The 27,372-nt window shown below is 40.0% G+C and overlaps 1 protein-coding gene across 4 annotated transcripts in view; it reads right to left on the bottom strand.

The window, feature by feature from the left end:
- OSBPL3 (oxysterol binding protein like 3) overlaps nt 1-27,372 on the bottom strand; it is a 111,277-nt gene that overhangs the window by 17,404 nt on the left and 66,501 nt on the right. For 2 of the 4 annotated variants that reach the window (XM_073003300.2, XM_073003301.2), the window contains exons 10-12: nt 25,220-25,376; nt 21,312-21,442; nt 7,320-7,427 (exon numbers count right to left, since the gene is read on the bottom strand). In XM_073003300.2, the coding sequence (XP_072859401.2) occupies nt 7,320-7,427; nt 21,312-21,442; nt 25,220-25,376 (396 nt within the window). The remainder of the gene's footprint in view (nt 1-7,319; nt 7,428-21,311; nt 21,443-25,219; nt 25,377-27,372) is intronic. The other 2 variants (XM_073003302.2, XM_078377211.1) reach the window with 1 other exon arrangement.

A 27,372-nucleotide genomic window follows, 5' to 3' on the forward strand; every position in this document is an offset into this window, starting at 1 on the left:
AATGTTCCCATGGGGAAAAATCGCTTAACGATGATCGGTTCCCTGCTTCAGGAACCAATTTTTCGCTAGACAACGATTTTAAAACTGCTGATCGGCGGCTCTAAAATGGCCGCCCACTGTGCAAAATGGCTCCCTGCTGTGCTTTAGGACGGATTCCTCACTTTACAGGCACCAGAAAATGGCCACCCTATGGAGGATCTTCGCTGGACGCTGAGGTATTTAGCCCATTGGAACGCACTGAACCGGTTTTCAATGCATTTCAATGGCTTTTTAAATTTCGCTTGATTTATTTATTTATTTATTTATTTATTTATTTATTTATTTATTTATTTATTTATTTATTTATTTATTTATTTATTTGATTTTTACCCCGCCTATCTGGACTACTCGTCCACTCTAGGCGGCTTACAATATAGGATAAAACAATAAACTCAATAATGTGCATAGTCGTTCAATAACAATTGTAATAAAGTATAAGAAAAAAATAAAGGAAAATAGAAAGAAATCAGGTATTGACTGGAGGGAAGGCCTGGATGTATAACCATGTTTTTAATTGGGTTTTAAAGATTCCCAGCGTAGGTGCTGTGTGACTCTCCGGAGGGAGGTTGTTCCATAGGCGAGGAGCCACTGCCGAGAAGGCCCGGTTTTGTGTCTTCTCCTTCCAGGCCTTTCTCGGCATCAGGCTCCTCAGCCTCACCTCCTGACTCGCACGGGTGATCCGGGTAGACCTTGGTGGGAGCAGGCGTTCCGCCAAATATCGAGGTCCTAAACCATTTAGGGCCTTATAAGTAAGCATTAAGACTTTGAAGTCGACACGGAAATGAATGGGCAGCCAATGCAGTGCGGCCAGCGTTGGAGAAATGTGTTGGTATTTTCTCACTCCAGTAAGGAGTCTGGCCACCGCATTCTGCACCACCTGAAGTTTCTGCATCAGCCTCAAAGGCAACCCCATGTAGAGCGCGTTACAGTTGTCTAATCTTAACATCGATTTCAACAGAACGGATTATCCTCGTCAACTGAGGCAACACTGTACTACAAAGTCAGCTGCCTTCTTAATGTGGACTGGGAAGAGGGATGCCATCTTACACTTCAACTAAGGAAGCAAAATTACTCAATTAACCAGTTTTCTTTCTATACAGGACCCTCAAAATGGTTTACTCTCTTGGATCAGGTCCTACACTTTCAATGTTGTGGATGGGTTATTATTCTCATTCTTATAATTCCTGTTAGCCACACAGAGTAGTGCTCTGATACTAGATGGGCAGGATACAAACAAACAAATGGAAGCAGCTAAAAAGTATGATGGCACAGGGAGAGAAAGAGGCAAATGTCTGGATTTAACTACTAGATCACCTAAAGTAAACCCACTGAATTTACTGCTGAACAGAAAGTTAATCTTGATGAAAATTCTACTGATTTAATGGTTCTTCTCTAGCTGGAAGCAGCAAATGGATCTGGGTCAAAGATTCCCTGGGTGAACAGAGTGTCAGATTATGTCTGATAGAACAGAGTAACCTTGACCAGGGACTCAAGATTATTAAAGAAAGACAGGAAGTAGAATGTAAACTGGCTGGCAGGGTAGTATGCATTTTAGAAGGGATACAGATGGGATATCAGCAAAGCAAGATAAGTTAGGCAAAAGGTCACATAAAGGCTTAATTCATTTTCTGTCTTTACATCTTGACCCTGCTTAAAAATGCTTGCTAAAGAGTTGCACTGCTTATATGCTCATTTGAGGAAACAGGCAATGTGTGTTGTTTTACTGAACAACCACAAAGCAGTTTTGCCCAGATTTATCTCCTCACCCTCTTTCTTTCCCTTTGCCATTTTCTACCAGATGGAGACAGAGACATGTAAGAAGTCTACTCTTGTACACAGCCATTTCCCCTCATGATAACAGTGCCAATGAAACACATGTGGCCTTTTTTTCATTGGCTCTGTTGGTCAAAATGAGCTACATGACATTCAGCAAAGGTAGCAAAGGGGAAGGAACCCAGCCCAGTTGTTATGGAGCACTAATGGAAGGGGAAAGTAGGAGAAGAAAGGAAACATGCAAGCAGGCTTCCTCCTCATGCAGTTTTGTGCAGATTCATATTGCATGGACTTTGGAGTGGGAAAAATCCAGAGAATCCTTTAACGTTCTTATCAAATGAAAGCTCTTTAACAAAATGCGCATTTCTCAGAATGGAAATCTGGTACCATATATTTCACTCACTTTGTGATCAAGTAGTAAAAAGCCCAAACAGCTAATTTAAACTGACAACCTAAAGTTATCAACGATTGCCTGCAATAATTTTTCCTATAAAAAGTATTTACACAACTATATTTCAGACTTGACAGCACCACTGTTTCGTTCTAATAATTTAGACAGTTAGGTATCAGCAGCTATTCAATGTGTCAGTGTTTTACATGCACATACAAAAACAGAAAGAGAACAAGTCACAAAATAAAACATATAAGAAACACTGATGCACATAAGCTCTGGCTCTGTCACTCTGAGCACCAAATTTCCATAGGCTTTCAAGGCATATCTGTAGCATACAAGAGGAGTTTAATATCAATGTATACAGTATGATGTATAAAAGCATTTATCATATCAGAAGAGATGGGAGTTACCAAAGTAGGAGAGATAAAAGTGGGCGTTACACAATTTCTAAAACTTAATACAGTGATGCCTCGCTAGACGATGACTTCTTTAATGACGAATTTGCTTTACGATGAGGTTTTCGGAGTGATCTTATGCTTCATTTAACGATGTTTCCTATGGGCGATTTTCGCTTTACGATGTTAGGGACCTTGCCTCGCAATACGATTACATTTTAGGTCCCTGTTTTTCACTTTACAATGTTTTTGACAGCTTGGTCTTGCTTGACTATACGAGTCTTTTAATGGTCTCTGTTTCATTAGATGGCTGTCTTCGCTTGGGAACCGCGTTTCGCTTAACGATGTTTCCTATGGGAATTTTCGCTTTACGATGGATGAAAATTTGTTCCCATTGGAACGGATTATCAGGTTTTCAATGCATTTCAATGGGAAAACGTGTTTTGCAAGACGATGTTTTCGCTTAACAGTGATTATCATGGAACAAATTAACATTGTCTTGCGAGACACCACTGTATTGCCTTTTCCATGTGAAAAAAAATTAATAGACTTTGGCACAATGTAGTATACAGCAGTTATAACCATGTACATCTTAATGTGCTGAGAAATTGTGTCAGGGAAGCTGAGAAAAATGTCAGAAGGCTAGACTCCATGATGGACTCACCCAAGGTGAAATGGTCAAAGCTTAGACACCCAACGAAGATGCATCTGTCTTCTTCAGGAATGAATGGTTTAGCAGCATAAGAGAACTGATAGTGTCAGCGTGATGGGAGCAGAGAAACTCTTGGAGGGCAACTTTAGGTAGCAGCAACATTGGAGGGCAACAATGGAAGAGGATCTTTCACTAGCACTGACATTCAAGCTAACTCTGGTTAGAACTATACAGATGAAGACAATAGTAAACTCTTTCTGAATGTTTTTACTCAGAAAACTGTAAAATGAGCCAGCCCAAAATGAAACAAGAGATAGTATTGGAAGATAAGACAGTGGTGGGTGAGGTACTGCTAGAAGATGTAAAACCTGCTCACAAAACACTTGGAAAAAAATAAATCACCAGGAATAGATAGGATCTTAACAGAGCTATCTCAAGCCACACAGCATGGAACTATCTCAAGTTACTGTTAGGATAGAGCATGGAGAAACAGAATGGTCAGACAAAGGTGCATTATATATCTATCAGACTTATGGTCTGATAGATATCACCCGATATCACCCGAATCACCCGACACAGCCAGCAGGGACGGCTGAGGGGTCTGACGCCGAAGGAGGCCCGGAAGGAAAAAACAAGAAATCAGGCCTTCTCGGTGGTGGCCCCTCGGCTGTGGAACACCCTCCCCACTGAAATTCGGCTGGCACCCTCGCTGGGCATTTTCAAAAGCCAGCTGAAAACTTGGCTATTCAAGCAGGCCTTCCCTTCAGTCAATTAAGTCATTCTTATTTTTCTTCTTTTATTCTTGCCATCTTGGGACTCTTTGCTTTAAATTAACTGTTAAAATCGTAAATTTATATTACATTTTATATCATTTTGTTTTTAATGTAAAACTGTATATTTTAAATTGTTTTTATCTTCTAAATTGTGAGCCGCTCAGAGTAGACTATGTCTAGATGGGCGGCATATAAATGCAATAAATAAATAAATAAATGAATGAATGAATGAATGAATGAATGAATGAATGAATGAATGAATAAATAAATAAATAAATAAATATTATATTTAAATGCAGAGCATATCACATACAAAACTGGACTCAGTTCAGATGAAGGAAGAGTAAAAACATCCATAAAATTAAGATAGACAGATGACATTGTATGACTGAAGAAAATGGCAACAGCTTTAAAAAGCTGATGCCAAGCTGGGCAATGAAGAAAAACAATAGAGAGAAAAAATCAGCTCATTTGAAATGTGATCTTGGAGAACAGCTTTATGGATACTACGGACTACCAGAAAACAAATAAACGGGTGCTAGAATAAACCAGTAACTGGCTAGATAGATCATTGAGTCAGATATTGGGCTCCAGAGACAGAGGCTGGGAGTTCATTTCCCCCACTGTGCATCTCAGAAAAGCCAGCCTTTGTGGTTTTAGGCATGCTTCACAGTCCCAGAATGCCTTCAGAAGAAGGGAATGGTAAACCATTTCTGAGTATTCTGTACCTAGAAAACCATGAAGAAGGTCACCACCATAAGTCTGAATTGACTTGACGACACAAGATTATTTGTTATTAGAACAAATCAAGTCTGCACTTTCACAATAAGCTAAAAGGACTAAATGGGGGCTATCATACTTGGGACACATCATGAGAAGACAAGTCTTATTAGAAAAGACAATAATGCTAGGAAAAACTGAAGGCAACACAAAAAGAAGACTAGACAAGAGAGGAGGTAATTCAATAAAAGAAACATCAGCCTTTAATTTGCAAGACTTGACCACGGCTGCTAATGATAGGAATCTGGAAGATCATGAACTCACAGGCTTGCTATGAGCTGGAAGCAACTTGACAACATATAACAACAGTTGCTGACTAAGTCACAAAACGCATCTGTTCAATTATTCATTCTCCATTCCCTTTCTGTCCTCTTTGTCTGTCATTTCATATATTCGTAACCTAAAGGTTTTGAGACAGTATCAATGAGTTAATATTATAAGGTTCAATCTGAGGATTTACTGGTTTAGCAAGTACTTAATGATTCTAAGATTCCAGTCTGGACAGGAAAGATTTAATGCAACTAACAGGACTGTAGAAGAGTGTCCTAACAGCCTTATGAAATATCTGCTTTGTTATCTCCAAGCAATAAGATCAATGAATCCTCACAAATCATTCTGAAATGTTTGGGCTTGCAACATTAAATCAGATGATAATTTGCTACAAGACTACAAAGTGTCATAATGATCATCTGAAGAATGAACTACTGCATGCCCACAAACGGGTCAACAGTTTGCCGGCTCCACTGAATCTCCTCAAATGTCTTCAATAAAAACAAGCTGTGGGACCTTCTGAGCACCAGAGACTATGATATCATCCATCTGCTTCTCATTTGTTACAATGGACTGATCCAGATGTCTGCTGTTTTAGACTCTTTTGGCTTGTGTGTGTAACTGTGCAAAGTGTCATGAAGTACTTTCAAACTGATCACACCACCACCGTTAGCATGGTGTGCTAACAGTGTGTATTGTTGCCCCCCCCCCAATATGGTGACAAAATAACCAATATGACTAGTGTGGCCAAAACATGGCAAGATGGATGCACACAGGAGGTGCTATCTCTAAAGTGTTTTCAGTTACAGTGGTGCCTCGCTAGACAGTTACCCTGCATGACAGTTTTTTCGCTAGACATTGACTTTTTGCGATTGCTATAGCGATTTGCAAAACAGTGGTTCCTATGGGGGAATTTCGCTGGACAATGCTTGGTCCCTGCTTCACAAACCGATTTTTGCTAGACAACGATTTTGACAGCTCCCTCCACACTCGCAAAGTGGGTGTTTTCGGGACCTAAGCTTTGCAAGACAGCTATTTAAACAGCTGAGCAGTGGTTTGCAAAGCGGCTTTCCTATGGCGGATCTTCGCTAGACAACGACGATTCTTCCCCATTGGAATGCATTAAACAGGTTTCAATGCACTCCAATGGGGAAATGGTTTTTGCTAGATGATGATTTTGCTAAACAGCGATTTCATTTGAAAGGGTTATCATTGTCTAGCGAGGCACCACTGTAGTCAGAGTTCTGTACAAGCTTAAGGGAGAAGTGTAAAAACTGACTAATGCTAAACTGCCTGCAGAAGCAACTTCTGTCTTCATGCAACAGCAGGTTACAAGAGGCATGCCGAGAAGTTGCCTTACAGCACAATGATTTGCCCTGATTGCAATACAAATGAATACACATTATCTTCCACTCATTTCTGCCTTCTAGGTCTTAGAATGGTGTGCTCCCACTGGGATTCACCAGCTTTACCTGTTCATATGAAATGTCAATCAATGGGTAAACCAGCCCATCTATTTTTCTGGTTTTTTAAAAATTTACAGCATTTGTTCAGAATCAATTCTTGTACTGTTTAACATCCAGAAAGTCTATGGTGAATAACACAGAACCCATTCCTTCTTCAGAGTTTTCCACTGTATGTCTGCTACGCTCTGCAAATCAATCTCCATTCATCTTCACTCAACCTTCAGGAGAATTCACTTCCTTTGCAACTCAAGATGTGTAAGCCTTTGCATTGCAATCTCCCAGGCAATAGCAATTTGGGAAGGTGGCGTGCGGACAGGCATTTAATGTTGCTTATCTTATGAAGAGCATTTTTCAGCTGACAAACTCTGAAAGATCATTCTTTGAAAAGCTGTTCATGAAGCAGAGTGCAATTTGTCTTTCATTAAATTATTCGGGGGTGTGCACAAATGTTTCAGCAGAGGGACTTACAATAGTAATGTACCTAAGGTGCAAACAAGTCAGTGGCACCAGACAACATGAGAGAATGCCTTTTGCTAATGAAACTACAAAAGAAACCAAAGTCTGTCAGCAAAACACAGGGAAAGCATGGTCAGAAATAATACCAGCTCTATGGAAAACATTCACAATCAGCATCTGGTTACAATACCAGATGAGTCATAAGCACGAGCGCAGGGATAGTGGAATGGGATGCAGGACTTTGTTGGCATGGGGGTGGGTGGGAGAAGAGGAAGAGACTAAGCAAGCAGCATTGCAGAGAGACAGGAAATCTATACCCACCTTTGCCAAATCAGGGCTGGATTTTGCATTAGCTGCTGAATCATGGAGCATAGATTCGGCATGTATTCTGTGTAACCGGTCTCTAAGATCTGTGTTTTGTGCTATGGCCTAGAATATTTAAGACAAAAAAAGTAGATTTGGGCTATGAAGGCATTGTGGCTCATCTTACATGGTTGCCTTTCCGGTACAAAACTCAGAAAGCACAGAGCTCTAAGGATATGGGGAATGCGCGAATATGACTCTTGATTAGTCTTTCTGTATGATAAATAATTCAAGCCGGTCCTCCTTGGCTCTTAAGAAGAAGGTAGATTGATGATAGGAAGCTGTTTAAAGCTTCCTTTGCTGCATCTTCCACCAAGAGCACATTCAGACAGGCATATAGCTCGCTATTTGGATGACTTTTGGTGCTAGTTAGTTTGGATCAAATCATGGCATCTACACGTATTTCGAATTAGAGCAATTCATCCCACCCTTTTTAGAGCTGTCCTGCTTGTTTTCGGCACAGCGCTAGGGCTATAGGGTTGTTTGTGTTTCTTTGCATGATTGAGAATGCTCCTAAATAAACCAAACAGAGTAGGGTTTTTTGAGGCGATCCGACCACCATGACTGCATAAAGAGACATTTTAAAAGGATAAAGTCATCCCTTCTCAGAAAGTAGAGGCTTCTTTCTCCCCATAAAGAACTTGTTTCTCATACATACAGTATATGCTATCTTTAATATCCCATACTGAAAGGTCAAGGAACAATTTACTTAACATATAAGCCCCCTGATTCCTAGAAAACTATTTCTGATCCTCTTGGAGGTCATGACCCCCAAGTAGAGAAACACTGGTATAGAGATACTGTTCTATGGGCTACCGTGTTCTATACTTTTCTACAGCCAAATATTTTTGTCTCTGCTACTGCTACATTCATTTCCTACAAACCCATGGTTCCCTCAAGTGGGGTAATTATTTTAAAGTACAAGTATGGCTAATCACTTGTGAATTTCCACAAATTGAAAATGATTGTAAGTAGAAAGGAGTATGACTAATCACTTTTTAATTTATATGTGATTATCTTTTAGAGGAGAGGCCTGCTTCAGAATGCCACCACCAAATGAGTGTGAATATGAGTCTCTTTCCTCCTAATAGCACACAAACATTTCCCTGCTTTGCATTAGATAACTGTTATGCGTATTATCTCCAGATGCAACTGTCACCACGTGGTGGCTTTTTTCAGTTTTCAAGTAAAGGTCAGACAAAGGAGAACCAGAGAAAACCCTGGTTGCGAACAGAAGATCAATCACATATAAACTAGTCTTGCTTCAGTAGGAGCATTCTAACAGCAGAGTGGCCTGAAGCCAACTCCATTGCAACATTAAGTGAAAAACAGGAAAAGAACCCGTCAGTGGCAATAACAAAATGACATTAACTTGTGTATGAGTAATTGGGGCACAATCAAACAAGCATCTTCAGCAAGTGGGAGTGACATACTTCTCTCAAATGGAATTTTATGTGAGATAAATATAACTAATCACATGGGAATTTACCATCTTTCTTGTATATAGGAGAAAACTCCATGGACAGAAACAAAAGGCTAAAAGATATGACGCTGGATAATGGGCACCTCAGGTCAAAAGGCGTTCAACATGCTACTGAGGAAGAGCGGAGGACAAGTACAAGTAGCTCCAGAGCTAATGAGGTGGTTGGGCCAAAGCTGAAAGGACGCTCAGCTGTGGATGCGCCTCGAAGTGAAAGGAAAATCCAATGCTGCAAAGAAAAATACTGCATAGGAACCTGGAATGTAAGATCTATGAACCTTGCTAAGCTGGAGGTGGTCAAGCAGGAGATGGCAAGAATAAACATCGACATCCTGGGCATCAGTGAACTAAAATGGATGGGAATGGGCGAATTCAATTCAGAAGATTATCATAGTTACTATTGTGGGCAAGAATCCCATAGAAGAAATGGAGTGGCCCTCATAGTCAACCAAAGAGTGGGAAAAGCTGTACTGGGATACAATCTCAAAAATGAGAGAATGATTACGAATGATTTCACTATGAATCCAAGGCAGACCTTTCAACATCACAGTAATCCAAGTTTATGCACCAATCACCGATGTTGAAGCGGCTGAAACTGACCAATTCTATGAAGACTTACAATACTTTCTAGAACTTACACCAAATAAAGATGTTCTTCTCATTCTAGGGGATTGGAAGTATGGAGTCAAGAGATAAAAGGAACAACAGGTAAGTTTGGCCTTGGAGTTCAAAACAAAGCAGGGCAATGTGTAGCCTGCATAATTAACTTGTAAACCGCCCAGAGAGTGCTTAAAGTGCTTTGGGGTGGTATATAAGCAGCACGCTTTGCTTTGGTTTAACAACTAAACAACAATTATCTTTATCAGTTATTAAAAGTAGTAAGACTCCAGCCCTATGCACATTCACTGCAATGCAAGGACAGTTACTTATCAGCAAGCAAACATGTACAAGCCTGTGCTATAAATCACTTCCTGTGGTGAACTGAATCTGAGACTTGCAGATTTTTGTTTGTTTAGGAAAAGCTATGTCCCTATGTGGCACAGTAATGGAAATGTCTACAGTGATACTGTATGTCCAGAAAGGCAAATGACATTTCTTGAATAACAAATTATAAGCTTTTCAGAACTAGGGCAGCAATATCTCACCTTATTGGCCTGAAATCTGAAAATATTTACATGTCTAACATCTAGATAGACCTCCTTTAAAAAGATGCTTTTTCTTTGCCTCTCATTACACTAGTACCTAAGACTATGATTATTCAGTGAAATGGAACAGTAGGGGTTTCAAAACAAGAAAAGGAAAGAATTCTTCTGGAGTTTGAAAAAATAATTTTTGGACTATAGCTGCCAGAATACCCTAGCCAGCATGATCACGGGCTGTTACGATTATAGGAAGGTATCTTGCATGGAACCCAATCTGCAAACTCTTGGTCTAGCTTACATTGACTGATAGGAGCTCTGCACGGTTTCCAGGGAACTCCAACTTCCTACTCTAAGGATGCTAAACTTCAAACCTGTGGCCTTCTGTACACAAAGCATGTGCTATGCTGCTTGCTGGGGAGCAACAAAAGGAGATGGGTGGTCACTGCCATCTTGTCCTGCTGTGTCTCTCTCTATGTGCCGTGATGGGAAAAATATGTTACTGGAATAGATGAGCCTTCTGTCTCCTCAGGGGGGCTCTTCTTCGTACACCAGAAAATACAAAACTGATTGACCAAGATATGTGTTTGGATCCTTGTCAAGTCTTTCAACCATAACAACTTTTTGAAAACGTAAACCTCCACGTGGAACTAATTAAAATACTAACTACAGTAAGACCCCTCTTATCCACAGGATCAGTATCCATAGTTTCACTTATCTGTGGTTTGCCGCAGCCTTATATACAACATAAAAGGGCACCCCCTTATGGCCTTCATTCTGCCTGCTTGCATTTTGTATATAAGGTTCCTTCGTACCCATGGTTTCCATCATCCATGTTAGGTTGTGGAGCTGATCCCCCATGAATATGGAGGTCCTACTGTATTTAGTAGTTTGGGGCTTGATTTGATGAACCTTTAAAAAAAACTCTTGGCTGTACAGGCTGTCCATTCAGAGACTGACCCCTTACTCTGGTCTCTGTGTTAGCTCAGGATTTATTCCATTATTTGGAAGATAAGATATGGAAAACAGATTCACAGAAGAAATGAAAATGTCATTTTCCTGTGCCATTCCATAGCCAGAAAGCAAGTGTCAAGTACTGTACATATTGCATAACAAATAACAATCACCTTCACAGGCAGGATGTTTGGGATGGTTTATGTTGGTACTGTTCCAATTAATGTGCGCATCTAAGCATCAAACAGCATTCTATGATGAATATGAAACATATATAGTACAAGGGGGTGCTGATACGTATTGAGCCTTCCCCAGAAAAAATTGAGCTAAGAAGCTATAAACTGCAGGGTGTATTGGCCAACTTGTCTATATTCAATGGTGTCAAAATCATAATCAACTACGTATGATTTTAACTTAACTTTCATTTTCAGCTCCAAATTGATCATGGCAGCACCTCCAGAAAAGTTCAATATGGAAGAGCATAGGACCATAACCAAGTTCCTGTTTCTCCAAAGGAAAGGTGCAAAGCAGATCCATGATGAAATATCACAAACTATGGGTGACAGTGGCCCTTCATATGCAATAGCTCAATGTTGGGTTGTCAATTTTTAAACTGGCCATTTCAGTGTTGAATGTGAGAAACCCAGTGGAAGGCCTGTTTCTGTCTCTGTGCCTGCAAATGTGAAAGCCATCCATGACATGATCATGGAGGACAGCCGAATATCAGCCAATATCAGTATTGCTATGTATCTGGCAATATCCCGTGAGAAAGTTGGTGCCGTTATCCACAATAACTTGGAAATGAGAAAGCTGGCAGCAAAGTGGATCCGCAAACTTTTGAGAACCGAACAAAAGAGGAAACATGTGGAGGATTGGTATCTATGGTTTTAATTATCTGCAGTATGCCACAACCTTATCTACAACATACAAGGGTGCCCCTTTTGGCCTTTGCGTTCTCCCTATATATCATATATATCCCACGGCTACAGGGGTCTTACTGTAGCTACACATGCTTTTCTAAATTCCAAAGTAAGCATACATAGATCAGGATCAACACAGTTCATGGAATCTTGAACTTTTCCCCAATATGAGTTATATTTAAAAATTTAGACCCCTATATCAGTCTTATAAAAATAATAATAATAAAGGAAAAGAGAGAACTCAGTGCCAACTGAGTTTTTAAACCTATTGAGGGGCCCTAATTTTGCACAGAACTCAGATGGTAGAGATGGAGGAAGAGGAGGAATTTAAATCTCTCCCATCTTCACGTACAGTGGTGCCTCGCTTAGCGACATTGATCCGTGCAGGAAAAAACGTTGCTAAGTGATTTAATCGATAAACGGAATTTAAAAGCCCATAGAAACGCATTAAAACGCCATTAATGCGTTCCTATAGGCTTCAAAACTAACCTTATGCGAAAATCCTCCATAGGGGTAGCCATTTTCGGTGACTCTAAAGCGAGGACACACAGCGGGCGGCCATTTTGTTTACCCGGTGCCCATTTTGGAACCGCCGATCAGACAGCCGAAAATAGGCGCTTTGTGATTATCGCTTCCCCACGATCATCGCAAAGTGAATTTTCCCTGTAGGGAACATTGCTAAGCGATCGCTTTTGCAATCACTTAAACTCCGTCGCTAAGCGATTTCATCGCTATGCAGAGCAATCGCTAAGTGAGGCACCACTGTACTTGTCCTGACCTGGAAAGAGACTGCATACTCTAGAACAGTCATTCTTAACCTTTTTTTTTTTTACTATGGTCCCTATAGGAGCTCTTCTCAGGTTCCAGGGCACCTGCCAAACAAAAAAAGCTTTTTACTGTGTGAAAACAAGAAGACAACACAAACAGATGAATCTGTGGCTTCCTTCAAATTTGCCAGGGCCCCAGAGAGAGAGCCATATGGCCCCCGTTGAGAATGGCTGGTCTAACGAAATGCAGGATATCATGCTACATGACATGCTTTTAATATACTGGCTGAAATCCTGTTGCTTAGTGAAGTAAGGGCCTCGTCCCACTGCTGGAATAATCTGGGAGAGGGACTGATCATTTTGGATTCAGGCTGAAATTACACAGAGTTTAGCCTGAATCTAAAACCTCTGGGATGGTGTCTGCATCCTCACCATTTCGCCACCTCGTCCTCCCCTCTGCTGCCGCCGCCACCACCTCATGCTCACTGCTGCTGACACCTTGGCATCCATGGGTGATGCCATGTCTGCTCAGCACCAGCAATTCAGTTTTTCTGCTACCGAGAAGCTGAAAGGAGCTGTGGCAGCAAAGCAGGGGCGCTGCCTCTGAAAAGGCACTGCCAACTCAGCTGATCAAGGCAGCGAAGCCCTCTGCCAAAATCTAGGTGCAAGTAGGAGAGGATCAACAAGGCAAGCGGACTGCAATGGTATTATTTTTAAATTATTCCTGCTAATTGATATATAACTGTATGAAATAGCAGGATTTTTTTAAAAAAAGTGTTCATATATGCAGAATCAATTCAAATGAATCAATTCCACATCTGCTTCAAAATAAATGGACCTCTGACTGAGGATCAGGAAAATTTGCTCCCCAGGCACAGTAGTTTGCATGTGGACATACCTTGTGTATACAGTGAAATTTAAATCTTAAAAAAAAAGAACCCAGTACAACAGTAGATTGTATTGTCAGTGGGGCTCAAGCTCCGAGTTGCAACTAGAGCAGGCCCATCTTCTGATATTCTGAAAAAAACAGAATATGATTTCATTCAGATTAATAATGCTACTAAGATGAAGAACAGGAGCAGCATGATATTTGAAAGTTAAACTTTTTAATAACCCAAGATGAAAAAAAAAAGTATTAAAGCAGACTAGGATATTACAAGTGTGGAAACAATGCCGACTCTAGTTTTTCATCATTTGTGAACAAGGAGAACACATTCTTAAATCAATACTCCCAAACAAATTAAAAGCTGTGAAAAATCAATTGCTGAAGCTGTCCTGCTTAAAACAGGATCCTTGGCCATTTGCCTAGTGTCAGTTCCAATTTTGACCTCTGACTGATCCTTTGGTTAAAAAAAATTGTAGGAGTGCACCTAACATTTATCACTTACTATTTCTCACAGTTTAAAAAAATAATGAGGGGGGTCACAACGGAATTAAAATTAATTAGAACACCCCATACAAATCATGCTTTGAATCACAATGCGAAAATTTAGAAAGTGCAAAATTTGGTACAGGAAAGGTGCAAATCTACCTGTTGCCATTTGCTGTTGACAGGATACAACCCTGCCGACCCCACCTATGTGCACAGCCCCTAGCCACTCCTTCCAGAGCAGAAGGAAACATAAAATAGGGAGACTCGGCATACGTGGTCATCACGTATTTAGACCTAGGCATACCTCTCAATTCCTTGCGCCTCACATGAACAAAGTTAACCAAGACCTCAGCAAAACCATGGCTACAAAAACTGCTCATTAATGGCTCTGTTACCTGCCTCAATCTTCTAAAACCGAATGTAAGAGTCTAGATCTCCTTTATTGCCCCTTCTGTCCAGTAATTTGAGGAACTGCTTTTTTTTTTTGGTCTCCAATCTCTCCCAAAGAGAGGATATGCTGGGAATAAAGCCAGAGAGCCACTTTCAGTAACTGTATATGAATTGCATCCTCACATTCCCAGGAGAATTTGTTGGGGTCATTTGTGTTTACACCTTCTTTGCCAAGCCCTCCTCTGTAGGATTTCCTGGAGATGCTTAGTATTTCTTCCAGGAATATGTCATGATGTCAGCTCAGTTCTTGACAGTAACGGTCACACAAAGTATCATATGGAGATTTCTTCAAATACAAAAGTGAGGGACAATCTCCACACTAAATGGAATTCACACCTCACACCACTCCAGCCAAATTATATATACATCACAGACATGTAAAAATGCCACGCAGGCACATAAAGTGGCCATGCATTATGAAACCAGTATCAGAAAGCTTGTCTCAGACACTCAAACCAGTACTGAAACATGTTCAAACGGTGATTGCAGTTCTTTGATTAGAGCTAAACTATGGTTTCTCACTGCCAGTTTGGATACAACAATAAACCAGAGTTACTTTGAATAATGAAAAAAGAGAAGACTGGAACATAGGGTGGGGACTGAGATGTGTGGAGGCTACATAGGCAGCACTGAGAGGCAACTGTCATGACATGTTTGCCCTGCTACTAATTTCTGAAACCTATTGGTTTTGCTACTATCATGTTTTCCCAAAAATAAGACAGGGTCTTATATTAATTTTTGCTCCAAAAATACATTAGGGCTTATTTTCAGGGGATTTTTTTTCATGTACAACAATCTACACTAATTCAAATACAGTCAAGTCATCTTCTTCTGGTTGCTGCACAATGATGGAGGGCAGAGTTTGGTAATTACCACTTGCTTATGACATCTCTAGTGCAAAGAAAAGGATCTGGTTAAAAGTATGACTTATCTCATCTTAAAGTGGAAGTGCTACATTACAAGTCCTCCATGCATGTTCTCTGCACTGATTCCAGGAGCGGCTGAAGATTTTACCCAGAACCTTTACGTTCCCTCTATCAATGTTTCTCTGGCTGTGGAGCCAGAGGTGGAGAGTTCAATTCCCCAGTGTGTCTCCTTGAGAGAGCTGGATTTGATGATTCATAAGGTCCCTTCCAGCTCTGCTAGTTACTACTACAGTACTTACTACTTCTACTACATGTGGACTTTAAGATAAATAAAAGGAGAAAAAAGTCAGAGTTGTTTAAGTGTTGTCCTAATGCAGACAAGTTTTGATATAAATCCTTTTTACAGACAGAAAAAAATCCATGTAAATACTTTGGCATACAGAGAAGCTGGGTATCCTCAGCAGTATAAACCACAGCTGATAAACATGCACCTTGAAACAATTTTTATAAATATTTTTAAAATCTTATATCTAAATGGAGTTCCCAGATAACAAGACACACATGTTTCAAAGTTTTTGAGAAATTGGTTTTTTGAAATTCCAACATGAATAAACCCACTCTGCATCTCTTAGACCAATTTGAACATTGAAAAGCAGTGAACTTTTTTACTTCTCTGAATTCCATGATGAACTTCCCAATTTAAAGATCGTATCAAAATGAGCAGAATAATGCTCCTTTTGTGAGAAAAATATGTGCAGAAATATATATTTAAGAACACATCATAATGCAGTTTTTTTAAAAAAAAACTAGCACACAAAACCCTGCAAGTTAACACAGAGACAGGATGGAATGGACTTATGAATGAATATATGTCAACCCAACAAGGGCCAGAAAGAGTCCGATTCACGGATCCCTAGTTTAGAACAGATTTCTATGATTTACTTGACAATTGTGGAAAATATCAACTTAACTGTGGTAAAAAGGTCTGTCATTGTAAGAACGCAGGCATTTTGTAAGAGTAATGGCGGCTTTTATTGATGGTGGTAATGTGGAATCCGATTTTTTTAAAAGTGCAATAAGACAAGATTACAGTGCAGTTAAGTGACATTTTTCTTTAATAAAGAAGCAAGAAGAAAAGAATACTTCTTTGAGATGATTTAAAAAAGAAATCTCTCTTTCTAGTTTATCAAAAAAAGCGACATGAAGAAAAAGAAAGAAAATATATATTTGACATTACGAAAGATGCACGGAACATACTGGAACTTGGAAGAAAAAATGTAGACATGTGTGGTAGTTAAAAAGAGGGAATTCATGTAACTAGTTGGAAATAAGAAGTTATTTGTAAATAAGGCCCTTCTGCAACAACTATAGCTAAGTTCTGCTTTGATTGTAACTTGAGAAGGATCAGTTTCATTCCTTTCATAGTGTAAGTAACTTTTTAGTTATTTTTACAGTTATGGGGCTGTGGTAGCAGTAAAGGTTCAAATGGCTCAAATGCTGACTTATGTTCTGCCTCATGCTTTTCTAAGGGTACTGAAGCTGCAGGATAGAATTTTGTACTACAGCCTAACATCTTGTGGTATTTAGTTGTTGTTTATTTTTAAGTAACTACTTCAATTACTCTTCAGGAACAGGACAGAAAGCACTGCAACTAAGGGTAGGCACTTGAACTGTAATTACTATTTAAAAGCAACTTCCTAAATCATTTAAGCCTTCTGTGATAATTGGGGCATCTCATCATCAGCACAGTCAATGGATGCACGCTTGAAAAGATTCCTTTACACATACCATACATACCTAGGATCTAGAACTCACAAATTAAATCATGGTATGAGGCTCCAAACTAGCAGCAATATGCAATATAAGCCCACAAAACAGGCCCAGAAGGTGTATTCCTTTCTTGTTATCACATAGGACACTTACATGCCCCACAGGGGTTTACACCGTTTAGGCAGCTTGTACATCAGTTTTCTTTGTGAATTCCACAAGTTTATTGTGTGTTGTAGGAAAAAGAAATATTTGCTTTTTGAGAGCGTCTGATTCCACACCCCACCCCCATCCTGGTATGGAGGGAAGAAAACTGAGGAAGTTTTGGGATGGAGGTGGGATAGCTGGTTGGGCTTCAGACTCCACCTGGGCCTGATACACATGTTGTGATTCTTGACAAATCGCTTGTCTCCATCCAGACCAGTATTTATCGCTGCTTCTTTCTAGACTTAAACTATCACTGAATGTGACAATCTCATTTTAATTCTTACAACTGATAGACAGGGCTTCCATAGGTAACCTTTGGGCAGAGATATTAAGAATAGCTTTGCAAAGATGGACAAGATAATAGGTTATACAGAACTTTCATACTCTGCATTTTTGATTACTACATGGACCACCCTTTTGCCTCTTGATAAATCAAGGGCAAACTCCAGCTTGCTCCAACTACGCAGAATAGAGAGGACAAACGGACAGTAGCAGCAGGAGTTGCTTCGGACAGAGTCCAATAAAACATTCCCGAATAGTCTGGCAGCCAGCCCTGGTTCTTAGCCTAGGCAGAAAGTCTGTTTAAAGCCATTAACACAAGTCAATCATGTGGTGCCACATAACAGTCAAACAAAGAGGATTCTATAACAAGACATATCCCACTTGCCACAGAATTAAAGAACATTCCACTATAAAATGATTTCATAATTCCATCTTGTAAACATTATTAATTTTGTTTACCCTTCTCAGCCTCAAAGCGTTCATGTATTCTGTGGCTGCCTTTTATTCTATGATTATTGTTGCCAATACACTATTTTGATGTACTGGGTACAGTAGCTAAGATACAGAATTTGAACTAGTATTTGTAGTGATCACCCTGCTTTGGTTCAGGTAGAAGATTATTGGTATGTACCAACGAGAGCTGTTGGGAGGCGGAGCCAGAGAAACTAGAAGGGAGGGGTGAGTCAGGGTCTAGTCAGTTCAGTCAGAAGAAAAAGTTTGGAGCTGGAGGCAGAGTGTTTAAGGAGTGATTAGTCAGAGTGTGACCTGTATTAATTAAGATAGAAGAGGTTAAAGTAAAATACTGAATCTTAATGTAACTTTAAGAATGTGCTTAAGAACTAGTCCTAAAACAACTTGTAATCAATAACCCTGTTTCTGTTTTAAAAGTTCAGTATTGAATGGACCTCAGTCTTTCATAGGAATTATAGGTTGATAAAGAGATCAACTGGTGGCAGCGTGTTAAAGAGCGTTTTGGGATAACTTCATGAGCTCTAGGTTTGGAGAAACAAGCAGGGACCACGGGGTAAACATCACAGTATTGATAGCTGTTGTTTTGGGTCTGATCTATGCATACATGTAGAAGAAAAACAAGGATTTTTTTCGAAAAGGAGTCCTAAGGCGGAAGAAGACAAAGCACAAACAAGAAATGATGCATGTTATTTTATAAATAGGGATGTGGTGACACTGCGGGTTAAACTGCAGAAGTCTCTGTGCTGCAAGGTCGGAAGACCAGCAGTCGTAAGATCGAATCCACGCTACAGAGTGAGCTCCCGTCGCTTGTCCCAGCTCCCGCCAACTTAGCAGTTCGAAAGCAAGTAAAAATGCAAGTAGATAAATAGGTACCACCATGGTGGGAAGCATTCTGTGTCTAGTTGCGCTGTCCACGTCATCACGGAAACTGTCTATGGCCAAACGATGGCTCTATGGCTTGGAGACAGGGATGAGCACCGCACCCTAGAGTCAGACACGACTGGACTAAATGGTCTTTTATGTATGAAAATGGTCTTTTATGTATGAAAAAGTTCCAAACTAGTACAAAAGTGAAGACTGAGGCACAACCGCTGTCCCCCAATGTTCTAGTTTTTATTTGTAAGAATTATTGTATTTAAAAAGGTATCAGCCCCTGCAACATAAAGTATTGTGGTCCCTTCTGCAGGCTTCTGCCGTTCTGGTTCATAATAAACATTGTGCTGATTTCTGCGTGATGTGAACAACAGCTGTCACTCTGCATTTGCTTCAGCTAAGCAATCCCTGCTTCATTTTTGTTTCCAACCACAAGCATGCACCATATACTCTAACACATGAGAACATCTGACACACGTCTGTCAATGGTAACTGCTGTGAGCTTGATGACTATCACCAGTGATAGTCTCAGGAACAGGTATTCCATAGTGAATATCCTATTGCCTTAGGCTCAAGCCAATGAAAACACAAGAACTGCTTGGCAAGGCAACAACTTCATGCTGCCTTTTGGTTAGTCAAAGCAGAGAATGAAAAGAGCAGGTTAATGCTGCAATGGCATCAAGCAGCTAAAAAGGCAGCGTTACTAATCTAGTTCAATTCCGGCATGCCTAGCACCACCACCACCTATTAATAGAACGTTAGATGTTTTTGATATCATAAAGAATAACTTGAAAATACGAAATACATCTTATGCGATGCATAGCTTTGCCATCACAGCACATTTTAGATGAACTGCTTCTTTTTTTTAAAGCTTTAAGTTTAAAAAATAAATTTGCCCTTTAAAAATTAGCTACCCACGCTGGGAACTACTGTTTTTGCAGTATCTTTGCCAGTGATTAATTTCTCACACTGTTAATGAGTACTATATAATACTCGTATTCTGCTTAGGCAAGAGGTTCATTCTGAAATAACCATGACTGATACAATCTGCTCAGTCCATTAAACATATCCATGTATCACTGCATACACTAAAAAAGGAGTTTCTGAGTTCTGCTGCACCATTCATATGAGCAAAGAGAACGTAGATTAGGGTTATGTAGACAGAGCCATGCCCCACTGTCACTAACTTCCTGTTACTTTTAAGGGACAAATATTTTCCGTGTATACAACCTCCCCAATATATAAAACGACCCCCCTACTTTTGACCCTTGCTGGAGGCGGAGGAGCAGTTAATGGGCAACCGCTGCTCCTCCACCTCCGCCTCTCCTGCTGCTGCTTCCTCTGTTGTCCGGCCAATCCCCTCCTCCAGTGGGACTGCTCTGCCTCTGCCTCCTGCTGTCTCCGCCACCAGAGGGGACAAGGCGGATGTGAGCTGGAGGTGAGCCCCGTCAGACCCACTGGAGGAGGTGATCAGGCAGGTGGGGGAGGCGGCAGCAAGAGGTGCCCAAGTGTGTGTGACTGCTCTTTTGCCTCCTTCTCTTGCTGCTGCCTCTGCCACCACCGTGAGCCCTGGAGGAGGCAATTGGGTAGCGGTGGCAGCAGCAGCAAGAGGCGCCCAAGCACGCATGCGACTGCTCCTTTGCCTCTGCCTCTGCTTCCTTCCGTGTATAAAGCAACCCTCAATTTTTTCCTCTAATTATTTTAGGAAAACGTGTCATTTTATACGTGGAAAAATAACGTAAATGGGTGACAATTTGAGCCATGGTTAAGAAGAGGGGATCACTGAAATCATCCTGAACTGGAGTTTGTAGAAGCTGTTATTTCTTGGCTATATCTGTCAGAATCCTCAAGTCAGCCTGACCACTGCTTAGGGAATTCTACGAGGTGGAGTCCAAAAAGCAGTAATATTGACAAGGTTTGCCCTGGCCATAGTTAGACTCATCCTCAAGAACCTGATTTTGGAGACATCAAATGCACCCCATTGGTGCCTCCCATGGAGCTGAATAGCTATACAGAAAAAGAGAGAAAAAGAGAAGGAATACGCTTGGAAAACACACGGGTATGGAAGGAAAACCAGCTCACACAGTGGCCTGATTTCCTCAATAGGGACAAACTACAGGGCACCCAATATGTTACAGTTTCTGCAAAGGCGCCTGCAACACAGAGGGACATTCATTCATTCATAAGCGATCATTAAAATGATAAGCAACTGGCTGCTTGAAACAATTGAAACAACACTACAAGCAGTTCAGGAAACAAGATTGTTGGGTTTCTTCACAGCATTCCTTTGCTCTCGTTAAAGTGAGCTGGAAACACAGGCAAAGATCAAACCAAGAGAAGATAACAATACGATTTATAAGGCACATCTCTGAAAATCAGTGCGATCAGCACAGATAACTTACAGATGATAAGGCATTCTTCAGTCCAGTTATTTGAGCAGATGGTGATGAGGCTGAATCATGTTCAAACATCTGCTTCAGCTTCTCTCTCTCTGATGATATCATACTAAAAGCCGACTTCAGGGTAAAGTACACTATAAAAAGAATTTAGACATGGTCTATGTTACAAAAATGACACAACCTGTACAGCAAAATATAGCCCAATTCACTGAACCGCAAAGTACAGCCAAAAGGAAAAAGGAAAACTTGTTTGTTCTTATAGATGATTTAAATATGTAAAATTCTCTGTGAATTTTCTAACTCAAGAAATGAGACATAAACACTGAGAGCTAATGTAAAACAATAATAAAGAGTCAAGGTCTATTACATAATTGCCCTGGTTCTGCTCTTGTAGTACAGATATTAAATAAAGTCTTAGCTCACACTAACTGGATATCTAAAGAACTATCCAAAAGATTTGGATAAAGCCAAAATAATGTCTGCCATATATTAGTAACTACTATGGTGAATATGCACAAGAGATTGGATCTCGTTCCATGATTTCACTGAGTCTCCTCTAAGTATGCCTAATTTGGCCCAAATACTGTGTTAGATTATTCATTATGTAAATGGCACATGCAACCAAGTGACTAATATCCCCCCCAATATGTCTTAATCTTGAGACGTTTAATAGTCCATTCTGAGATTCAACTTGTCACACACAATATAAAGGCAATGGACAGTAGTACTGTAGGCAGCAAAAACTGTGCAAGGTATACAAATGCAAGTAAGCACCCAAGAATGATTCTTCACCAAAACTGTACTGCAATCTTGTATAACAAATTACTTGCAAGCAAATGACTGGACTAGCTTTAGCTTTGCCTCTTACATATCAGCAAAAAAGACATCCCTCTCCATAAAGGAGCACAAAAGGGGGCTCTATTTGCATATGATTGTGGATACCAATTTACATGCAGAATAAAACTAATTACAGTGGTGCCCCGCAAGACGATGTTAATTCGTTCAGCAAAAATCGCTGTCTTGTGAAAACATCGTCTTGTGAAATGCGGTTCCCCATTGGAATGCACTGAAATCCGTTTAATGCATTCCAATGGGGAAAAATTGTCGTCGTTTTGCAAAAATCGCCCATAGAGAAACCGTTTTGCGAAGCACGGATCAGCTGTAAAAATCGCTGTCTTGCAAAAAATGGTCCCCAAAACACCCATTTTGCAAGTCAAAATGTTTGTCTTGTGAAAATCGGTCCAAAAAAAAAAAAAAAGTCTTGCGAAGCACGGTCCGAAACATCGTCCAGCGAAAACTGCCCATAGGAAACAACATTTTGTGAAGTGCTATAGCGATCGCAAAAACTCATCATCTACCAAATTAAACGTTTTGTGAGGTAATCGTCTAGCGGGACACCACGGTATATATTTTTAAATTAAACACCAGTACTAATTCATCCTAGCACAGTGGGGAAAATGTGACCAGCTGACCTACTCAGTCTGTTATCTGGTTGTTAACTGAGGATGGGCAACTTCACAGACTCTCTGTGTAGCTTTTTAAAAAAACTTTCTATTAGATTTGGAATGGACTACACTTGAAAGGGGAGGGACCTTCAAATTGAGGATTTTCCTCTGGCAGCCCAGAAGACACAAGGCCGCCCTAACTGGCAACAGAGGACAAAAGAATTCTATCCCATTAGTCTTCTTCACTTTCTTGATGGCTGTGATACATCCCATTTCCAGCCAGAAGGTAATTTTTGCATTATTTAGCAGGCTGTATTTTTATGTCAGCCAAAGAAGGGATGTTTCTTCCTCTTCCAATGTGCCTATTAGTCTTTTGGTAGGCTGGTGAATAATAGTAATAATAATAGCCCAGAAGATTTTTCAGTTTTATAAAATGCTTTCTGACTTATTTCATAGCTTCACATTGATAGACACTGAGTTGTGTCACTTATCCTTTATGAGATAGGTTAAACTTGGAGATTGTCCCTCACTCACTGAGCTCCACAGCCGAGTGGGGATTTGAACCACTATCTACTGCAATGCTTGGTTTTCAGTGAGTTGTGGTAAAGCACAACCACATGGAAATCACTTCAAAAGTACAAACATTATTGGATTCTGTGTCTAAAAAAACAGAAACAGGTCCATATAAAGCAAGGAAAGCAAGGAATGCTTAGGCTAATGGTTGTTTTCTCATGAACACATACACGTCTTGAGCAAAAATAGCACGTTGTCACTTTGAGGTACTAGAAAACAAGTGATGCTGGCTAATGATGAATAGATGACCTAGCAAGCCATTTTGTTTAGGAAAATCCCACTTTCTTTCACATAATGAAAGCTTCAGCGTGCTGATCTGTTATGTGCCCAGTCCAAGCCTTTGATATTCTGAATCCTCTTCAGGAGACAGACAGTACAAATGTGTACTAACTGAAGCCGGGCCTGGGGCATCAAGACACCTCAGAGACATTATTTATTCTGGGTAGTGAGAACCAATGCATTTTGTTTTATATGTAGAATGAGTCGATTGCTGTTTGTGAGGTATAAACTAGGTAACATAACTTTGCCAGCTAAAAATGGGGAGACCACAGTCCTGCAGACATTACTGAAATATAACAGGACTGCAGTAGCCATGGGGAGGGGGTTGATTGGTTCCAAGGTCCCCCACGAATGCTGAATATCGCAGATATGCAAACCCTGTATATAGCATAGTCTTTGGCTCTCTCGAGTGGTCAGTTATGGTAACACATCTTTAACAAGTGTATTCCTGGTTTTTAAAAAAAATATTTTCAAACAGTGGATAACTGAAACTGCAGGTACTGATCTTGTAGATACAGTAGTCCTACTGTATGCTAGTCTAAGGCGGAGGGGTGATTGGTACTGTAGTAGAACAACAATTTGGAAGGTCACACAAGTTGCACATCCCTGTCCTACAACTACTTTGCTTTAAAAACCTGACCTAAATAATGAAGTTAGCCCTACTGGGCAGCATACAGAATTTTAAGGAGATTTATGAAGTCAGTGTTTTGTCTGTTGGGGCGGGGGGGGGGGGTTAAAGTGCATGAGTAGGAAAAATATCACCGAAGCTTTGTTTTTAATGAAATGCTTCAAAAAATATTTCCTGTTCATAAAATTTGTTGTGTAAGATGGAGGAAAAATCTGCCTCATCCCCGAAATTCCTTTCCCCTTGCAAATAAACACTGCCAAAAATGAACATAAATGGGTAAACAATTCATACTTGGCTGGCATGAATGATAAGCAACTGGTTTATTTATTTATTTTGCTAAAGGCTAACTAGTGCCAGCTTAAGCTGGCCTTCCAGCGCCTTAAAATTTCTCCCCCTCTTGCAATCACTAAAAATAGGTTTCTACCATAGCAACCCCCTTACATCACAAATGCCAACTCAGAAATTCAGCAAGCTACTCAGAGCATCTATACATATATAAGCCAGATGCAATCTACTGCTGCAATATTAGAAGATTTTAACAAATACCTTTCTAATTAGGAGATCCCAGCCATTTACATTCAGACCAACAATCTAGATTATTCAGTCTAGACAGGCATATGCTCTTTACTTTAAAGAGGATAAAATATGATGAATGGGAAGGATTTATAAGATACCCCTTAACATTCTTTTCCAAATGGTTAATATAATATGACTGCAGATACAAAATTATGCAAAACTTCAGATAAAGCCATAAGAATAGGAAAGTTAATTAGTCAGGTTCAAGCTGCATTAAAAAGGTTGAATGTTTAAATCCTAATTTTGTGCTTTTATAATATTCCCATATTGGGGAAGACCAAAGACAGAAACAGTGAAGATCAATGACTGTTTAAAATACAGCAACTACATGCCAGTATTTTATCTGATTTTCAGAAACCTCACAAATAGTTTTTGTTGTATTTATTTCTATCACATTGAGCAAAACTCACCTTTATGTGCTAGGTGACATAAGTCCTCTTGCATTTTAGAAAATTCTGCTGTTGTTTCAGAATCATTAGAATAAATTTTCTCTTCACCAAAATCTAATGTAGATAAATTGGGATTGGAAGCATGCAGTCTCAATGGAGCAGAAAGAACAGTTGGTACCTGAAAACAACATGAACCAGTCTTCAGTGTTAATATAAAAGCTTCCAGGAGTCAAAGATTTAGCAGGAGAAACGAGAACATTAATCTGAAAGAGGCTATTAATGTGGAAATCAGGAGGTAAAAATGTACAGAAATACTTAAAGCGTATATTAATGGTCTGGAATTCCTGCTTGTGTAATTAAAGTGGTGTTATTTTGTGCAATTTGCCCATTGTACCTTGATAGCTCTCCTTCCTGCAGTTTCTAATTCCGATTATTCATAAAGATGATGCTACGCTAGTGTTTCCATGAAAGCATAATCTCTTTCTTTAACTGTCTCTTCCAATATCACTCTTCAAACCAACTTCAAGTTTCTAGTCCTTGCAATGAAAACTCCCGCTTGGCATCCATGATAGAATCTTTCTAAATCCTTCTCTCTCTTTTGCACCAGCTGGTTTGCTAGCAATCCCATTCTATGGCACATACTTCCTAATGCATAAAACACCCTCCTGCTCCCCATTAGTCAAGGTTCTTCCACGTCTACACTCAATATTGACATTTTGATGCAAAATGATTCCTGAATAATCCTAACATCACTGTACATACTTTTACCGCCATCTGATTATCCCCTTCACTTGACTTCTTCCTTCCCTTGATTTATCAATTTATTTTAAAAAATCGGTTTGGCCAGTTCTTCACCTCACATCAACTGGACAAACCAACTTACAACCAAAACGTTAAACACAAGCAAATGCTGTTCTTTTTGTGGGCCTAACTCAAAAACTTATCTAGCATACTGTTAACATGACATCAACCTTACATAGGTAAAAATACTGTTGGATCTGCACTAGAATTTCATGTGCATTTTTAAAAATGGAGGATGATTTGAAGGTAGCCATTAAATATGTTGTAGCAATCATACGAAGCATCAGTTAGGTCATGTTTAAAAGGTGAAACTATCATAAAACACTCTTTCTGTTCCAGGACTATAACCCACTGTTGACTATTGATCTACGGTAATTCTTTCACTGGAAGGACAGATCCTGAAGCTGAGGCTCCAATACTTTGGCCATCTCATGAGAAGAGAAGACTCCCTGGAAAAGACCCTGATGTTGGGAAAGTGAGGGCAAGAGGAGAAGGGGACGACAGAGGACGAGATGGTTGGACGGTGTCATCAAAGCTACCAACATGAATTTGACCCAACTCCGGGAGGCAGTGGAAGATAGGAGGGCCTGGCATGCTCTGGTCCATGGGGTCACGAAGAGTCGGACACGACTGAATGACTAAACAACAAATTCCTTCTTGCTGTTCTCTCTCCTATGCCCATTCAAACATTCTGCCCTGGTTGAGAAAATCCCACTTTAATGAAGGCAGGGTGGGAGTTCCTTATTAGGCACTCACTTGAAAGGCTGTGCTTCAAGTCTTTACTGAATCGTTTTGCTGATTCCAGGGACTGGAAGTATGGAGGAAGAGAAGAGAAGGAGTGGGGTTGCTATGCTGGTGGGGCACATTCAGAACACCAGTGTATTGGGCAGTATATTAGGGGTTGTTTGCATTTGACCAGTCCAAAACACAAATGAAAGCATGGATGCATGCATGGATGCATGGATGCATGGATGCATAAATAAATAAATAAATAAATAAATAAATAAATAAATAAATAAATAAATAAATAAATAAATAAATAAATAAATAAATAAATAAATAAATAAATGGTGAGTTAACTGGACAAACAACAGGCAAATATTTAGTGTTCATATTCTGGAAGTACGACAAAGCATAAATACTGCTAATTGCAATAAGTGCAGGAGAGCTCCAGATGATTTCCAGGAACTTTGCAAAATACCATGTCAGTTGGAACTGATTCCAAGGAGGACCTGGTTGTGATTTCTGCCAGCTTTTGTTTGCAAACATACTGACACCTTTCCTTTAAAAATGTTCTGAGGCTGAGTTCCCTGAGGCACATATGGAACCTTTTCCCAGCAGATGGTGTCTCTAGGAAGGATGTACTGTACAGA

The sequence above is a fragment of the Pogona vitticeps genome, chromosome 6 (assembly GCF_051106095.1).
Source record: "Pogona vitticeps strain Pit_001003342236 chromosome 6, PviZW2.1, whole genome shotgun sequence".
NCBI lineage: Eukaryota > Metazoa > Chordata > Lepidosauria > Squamata > Agamidae > Pogona > Pogona vitticeps.